At 33.8% G+C, this 6,917-nt stretch overlaps 1 protein-coding gene across 1 annotated transcript; it reads left to right on the forward strand.

Moving 5' to 3' along the window:
• Positions 1–4,959: 4,959 nt before the first annotated feature.
• Positions 4,960–6,523, forward strand: LOC118482635 (protein FAR1-RELATED SEQUENCE 5-like). The gene is made up of 6 exons (XM_035978214.1): positions 4,960–5,099; positions 5,189–5,447; positions 5,619–5,808; positions 5,938–6,141; positions 6,272–6,321; positions 6,371–6,523. The coding sequence occupies exons 1-6, from the start codon at positions 4,960–4,962 to the stop codon at positions 6,521–6,523; spliced, it is 996 nt and encodes a 331-aa protein (XP_035834107.1).
• Positions 6,524–6,917: the final 394 nt, after the last annotated feature.

Here is a 6,917-nt window from a genome sequence, read left to right on the forward strand (position 1 = left end):
CGATGAGTATATGAAACCCAACACCTTTGAAATACAAGAAAAAGTAGTCAAAGTGAATGCGCTACAATTAAGCAGAACCAGACACAATTGATAAGCCAAAAGAGAAAGTTTCATCTCAAAAGAAAGAAATAACCCTCCAAAAATATATGAACGAACATATATCAAAACTTTGTTTTTTACTCTCAATCCCATTACAATACTTGCAAAAACCTCCTATTTATAGGAGAAAAGTAGATCCCTATTAACTACTAACTTAAAGTACTTAAATAAATACCTACTTAAAGTCTTTTATCAACTTAAACACTTTACACCTTAAAAATTTCCCATGTTAAATCCCTTAGAAATAAAAAAAACGAAAATAGTTAATTTAATATTTATTTTTAACATGGCCATTGTAGATATAATCCACTACTTAATCCAACTCTAAAACTTCAACCATTATCCAATTGGATTTGTTGTGAAGTTTAGTTATTTGTTTTAATCTTCACTTAATTCTTCTTATTTTCTTGATCGAATCACCAACTCATGCGTATGGTGTATGGACGCTTGTTGTAAAGTTGCCACAAAACTTGTTATACCTTTCTTCATTATCTCGCTTGTTACATTCACATCATTCCCTTACGAGTTAATTACATAGTTAGTCCCTGTGGTTTGCATAAAGTAACATACTTAGGTACTAATAGTTTAAAATTACATTCTAGGGTATTAACTTTTCATTTTGTAACGTTTGGAGGTATTAACGTTATTTTTGAAGGTTTAAAATCACATTTTATTAGTACCTAAGTATGTTATTTTGTGCAAACCACAGGGACTAACTATGTTAATACCCTAGAAGTTAATACCTTCAAACGTTACAAAATGAAAAGTTAATACCCTCGAATGTGATTTTAAACTATTAGTACCTAAGTATGTTATTTTGTGCAAACCACAAGGACTAACTATGTAATTAACTCTTCCCTTCCTGTTCAAAAAGATTCGTCACAAAATCTTGAATATAATAACAAAGTTGGAACATCCATATTCTTTCTTATTTTTTCACTACCATATTTTTTTATGATTCTCAAATCTTTTTTTGTAAACTAAGAGAAAAGGAAAAAAGAAGGATTAATATTTTTTATTTGTTTTTGAAATATGAAAGGACGTGAGTTAATTGAAAAAAAAAAAGAAAAAAAAATGATAACTTTATGAATTTTTTTAAAGTTTTTGTTTCAAGTTAGAACATGTAAGGACACGATTAAAAATTGAAAAAAAAAAAATATGATCAAATAAGGAAGTGGTTCTGTTATCAAGTGATGTGAATTTTCAAAAGAAGAATTCAGATTTTTAGTAGAACCGTTCTTGTTTAATCTCGTGTTTTTCAAAAACACAACCTCTTACTCCCGAACTTAACAATAACCTTTGAATTATAAAGAAATCAAGCAATTGACGCTATGATAAAGGAGACACATTCTTCTAAAATCCTAACCCTTTACAATCTGATCTAAACAACGATGGGTATATGAAACCAAACACCTTTGAAATACAAGAAAACAATTAGTCAAAGTAAAGGCGCCACAACTAAGAAGAAAAGACAAAGTTGATAAGCCAAAAGAAAAAGTTTCATATCAAAGAAAAGGAATAACCCTCCAAAATATATGAATTCACTTATATCAAAACTTCATTTTTAATTCTCAGTATCATTACAATACTAAAACCTCCTATTTATAGTAGAAAACTATATTCATATTAGCTACTAACTTAAAGGACTCAAAATAAATATCTATTTAAAGTCTTTCAATCAACTTAAACACTTTTGACCTTAAGATTTTCCCAAGTTAAATCCCTTAAAAATAAAAAACGAAAATACTTAGTTTATTATTTATTTTTACATGCGCATTGTAGATATAATCCACCGCTTAATCCAACTCTAATTCAGCATTTATCCAAATGGACTTGTTGTGAACTTCAGTTATTTGTTTTAATCTTCACTTAAATCTTCTTATTTTTTTGATTGAATCGCCAACTCACGCGTATGGTGCATGGACGATTGTTGTAAAGTTGCCAAAAAACTTGTTATACATTTCTTCATTATCTTGCTTATTACATTCACATCATTCCCTCCAAAAAACACGTCAGTGGTTAAAGCTTCGAGTGGTTTAGTACAGATGGTGGTGAATTAAAAGTGGTGTCGGTATGGTGTTCGGTTTCAGTTACGTTTACAAGAACCAGGTTTTCTTATCGAAAGGTAAGGAAAAATGGTGTAGTTTGTGAGTGAAGGCAGGGCCGTTCCTACGTTTTCGGAGACCCTAAGCGAACTACGAAGTAGAGGCCCCTTTTCAGAATTATCCTTTTCAACATATTTAGTAACAAAACCCTACTCCTTTACCCGGGCTTAGGACCTACAACTATAAACTAAAATGTTTATAATTGGCGTAGTTAATTCTTTTTAAAGTTATATATTTTCTATAGATAGAGTATATGTTTAAATATAAATCTATTTAAGAGATTAACATCGAAATCAACAAATAAGCCATAATTCTATAAACAACAACTTAAAATCAGCCAATAGCCCTAAACAACAAATTCAAATTGTTAAATACACCCTAATTCCCTAAATAACATATGAGGATGTGAATGTCTAACCTGAGTAAGAGGCACAAGATCAAATCGCCAACCACAAAATTAACTCGCAGAAAAGAGTCTGAGTGCCAACGTATTCTGAGTTCCAAGCCAGCAACAATAGAAAAAATCGCAAAACTGAGTAGTGAGCAGTTTTGCGACCAGGGTTCGATCAATCATCCCAAGTTCGAAACTGTAAAATCAACAAATCACAAAAACTGATTTTGGTTGATGTTTGAGACCAGGGTTCGATCAAATCATCAATATTTACGACTGATTATTAACTAGTATATAAAAAGCTTAAAGTAGTCGTTGTTAAATTGTTAACTGCACAATGTTCTTCGGTTGAGAATGAAAATTGTGATGCCATGATTATCACATGTTTGATTGCTTGACTCAATATTGGAAACTCAAACGACATCTTCAATTTCTTTCTCTGCACGCACGCACGCGCTTTGAAGTTTCACGTATATGGCAGCCGCTGGGTTATCAGGTATAGGGAAACTGGGCCAAGTCTACGAAAATGGGCCTAATATAAAGAGAACCTATTGAAAAATTGGTGGCCCTTCAATTTTGGTGGCCCTAGGCTTGGGCCTAGGGTCTAAAGACTATTGGGCCGACCCTGAGTGAAGGTGAGGGGTGGTTTGCAAATTTTTCCAAAGTCAAATTTTTGCATGAAATAGTTCATGCAAGTGGCATGTATAAGATATCTCAGCCATTTATTTTATAAGATTGCAAATTTTCTCTTACAGGTTTTCCCACTTGCAAGATTATGTTTATTTATTTATGTATTTTGTTATTATTAGTTTTTTTTTTTATTATTATTGTCTTACATTTCAAGTAAACAAAAGAGAGGCCTTAATTATATATATATATATATATATATATATATATATATATATATATAGAAAGAGAGAGAGAGAGAAAGTATAATGTACAAAAGCCCTAATCATACTTTACGTACGCGACTATCCTGACTGTCAGATATTTGTGATTAAAGCATGATTAATTTTAAACAATTAACACGTCGCAGCGATTAAGATTTCTCATTAAGGGCAAATTAGACATTTTTCATTCTTGAGTCAGGGTAATTCAGACATTTACTAACATCAAGGAAATTACGCGAGTTCGTTATCTCTTGCATCCCGGTAATTTCGATTCGTATCAGTTTCAAATAATTTCCGTTTTTCAAATTATCAAATTGGCGGTTATTGGTGAGCGATTAGGGTTTCCATCACTTATTATTTGTAATGGATCCACAGAGTAGTAATGCTCGAAACATAGATGATATTGAATTTGAAGATGCTGAGGTCAATGTCGGTCACGATGCTGCAGAGCAATATAGGAATCCGACATCAGACAACCACATTCTATTAGACGATCAGACCAGTAAGTTGTCAATTAATGGTTTCAATTTTCCAGAATTCAACCAAATTATTGTTGTATGATGTGTTGTTTTTGCTCGTGCATCACTTTTTGATTATTAGTTTTTTTGAAATGTAATAAATCACGCATGTTTATAAGCTATGTATTGAAGAAGACCTGTGTAATTTCACTAACCATGCGTTATTATTATGAAGTATACATTATTGGATGCTTTTTCCTTCATGCAGTATTATTGACCCAAATTGCATTATTATTTTTGATGCGTGATTTGTTCTTTCCCTGTGTGTCTTTGGTTATTAGGTCATGTTTTTATTTTTTATTTTTTATTTTTTTTTGTCATTTTTAAAATGTGTAGATGAAAGATTATATATTCGTGAGGTAGCTTCATCATGTGTTCCTGTTATCGGAATGGAATTCTCTTCCATAGAGCAAGCATATGTTTTTTATCAGACATATGCCAAGAAGGCGGGGTTCTCTGCTCGAAAAGGAGGTGAACATCATGTTGGTGGTATTATCAAGACTAAATACTTTGTGTGTTCAAAGGAGGGGCATAAACCACAGGAATTTGATGATCCTAATTCGAAATTGTCTAAGCCATATAAACGTAGGAACAGACCGACTATTCGAACCGGCTGTAAAGCACAAATTAAGCTTTGTTCGACGGATGGGGTGTTGTATAAGGTTGATAAGTTTGTTCAGTCGCATAATCATTCATTCGTGTGCCCCAAAGATATGCATTTATAACCAGCTTATAGACATCTTTCCGAAACACAAGAAGAGATGATATGGGAGCTTGGTACATTGAATCTTGGGCCAGTGAAAGCCTTCAATATAATGAGACAAAGATACGGAGATTTTGAAAATGTTGGCGCAACTAAAGACGATTGCAAGAATTTTAGAGCTAGGATACATAGCTATATCGGAGAGTATGATGCAGATATGGTTATCAATAGGTTGACCGATAAAAAGTAGTTTATGGTTGATTATTCATTCGTTCCTTCAGTCGATGAAAACAAACGATTAACTGGCCTGTTCTGGGCCGATGGTTTGTGCAAACGTAACTATGCTGAGTTTGGAGATGTCATATCGTTTGATGCTACATTTAAAACCAACAAGTTAGTCCTCACTTCAATGTTATTCCTGTTATTTTATTTTTTGTATAATCTTCTTGTTTTTTATTCATTTTTTAATCCACATTTTGAAGGTATAAAATGGTTTTTGTACCTTTTACTGGTATTGATAACCACTGTCGGAATGTGACGCTTGGAGCCGGGTTGCTAGCATCCGAAAGCATTGAATCATACAAGTGGCTTTTACAATCATTTTTGGACTCATTTGGTAAGCAGCCGAAGGTGGTCGTCACTGATCAGGATCCCGCGATGAAACAAGCTATCGAAGCAGTGTTCGATAAGAGTAGGCACAGATTATGTATATGGCACATAATGAAGAAACTTGCTGATAAGGTTAGGCTCAACTACAACCTGCGTTATTATTATTACAACCTGCGTAATAACTATATTGATTTCTGATTTTTATTTGCCCCTCGTACAAAAAGTTCATCATGCGTTATTATTTCCTACACTCATTTTTTTACTTGCCCTTGTTCAATAAGTTCCAATTCTTTGTTTTAATAGGTGGGACATGAGTTGTGTAACAACGAAGAGTTCAAGAGACGTATGTGTGACATTGTATGGACTGATTCGATTGCGCCAGAAACGTTTGAGATAGAATGGAAGCTGATAATGATTGAATTCGGTCGAACCGAGAATAAATGGATTGATGATATGATTGGCATGAGATCTTCGTGGAGTCCAGCTTTCTATCGTTATGAGCCTATGTCTGGGCTTATGCGGACCACCTCCAGATCAGAGAGCGAAAACCATTTTTTCCGTTAAGTGGCGAATTCTCAAATTACCCTTGTTGAGTTCTTTAACCATTTTGATGGTGCAATAGACGTGCAAAGATTCAACCATCGGAAGAATGACCATATATCTAGAAATACAACCCCAGATAACTTTTTTGAATCTACTTTAGAGGATGATGCTATGAAAATTTACGCCAGGTCAATTTTTGTTGATCAAGAGTTAGAGTTACAAGGAACACTGTCCGAGTGCCTTCCTACGGAGACTAAAATTGAGGAACCGTTTTTGAAGATAAGTATGAAGGATTAGAAAGCCCACGGTGACGGTTTATTAGAGGTAACACTATCTAGACCAGCTAACATGCGTTATTACATAACAACGTGCCTTTTTTATTTGATTTTTAATTTTCAATTCTTTTTGTTTAGGTTTGTTTCAAGAAGGGGGAGGATGTAATTGCATCATGCAGTTGTCGGAGGTTTGAACAATATGGATTGTTGTGCAAACATATATATTTTGTGTTCAAGATGTTCAAAGTGAAAGAAACTCCTAACAAGTACGTTATGAGGAGATGGACCAAAGACGTGGTACCGAATGATCTAAATAATACATTTGATTTAAGTGTTGATGATAATGATGCGCATAAAAAGGCCAAAGAGGTTGCGTATGAGATAATGTAGACCAGAGAGTATCTTATTGGTAACTTGATGAAAATTTCGATCATCTACTTATAGTCAGGGATCGGATGAGGGAGATGAAAGAAATGGTTGATGAACTTCGCATAACCAAGCCCATTGACCCTAAGTTTGATAGATATTCAAGGTTAATCGGTTACGAGAAACCGAACACTGATGCTCCACCTACAGTCCGTGTGCCAACCGGTATTAGAAACAAAGGACGCGGTTCACATAAGCGGATTAAATCAAAAAAAAGAGAAAATTATTAGTCTAAAAGGCAAGAGAAGTCGGACATGCAATGTTTGCAATATCAAAGGTCATGATATTCGAACTTGCGAGGTTTTAAAGGGTAAAGCTAGTGCTACCGATAAGAATGCCGATAAGAGATCCTGGTTTA

Source organism: Helianthus annuus, chromosome 10 (assembly GCF_002127325.2).
Source record: "Helianthus annuus cultivar XRQ/B chromosome 10, HanXRQr2.0-SUNRISE, whole genome shotgun sequence".
NCBI classification, from domain to species: domain Eukaryota; kingdom Viridiplantae; phylum Streptophyta; class Magnoliopsida; order Asterales; family Asteraceae; genus Helianthus; species Helianthus annuus.

Coding starts and splice junctions, on each gene's coding strand:
- LOC118482635 (XM_035978214.1), top strand. CDS start 4,960: ATGGTTGATTATTCATTCGTTCCTTCAGTCGATGAAAACAAACGATTA. Junction 5,448..5,618: donor TGAAGAAACTTGCTGATAAG/GTTAGGCTCAAC, acceptor TTGTTTTAATAG/GTGGGACATGAGTTGTGTAA. Junction 6,142..6,271: donor GGAACCGTTTTTGAAGATAA/GTATGAAGGATT, acceptor CTTTTTGTTTAG/GTTTGTTTCAAGAAGGGGGA.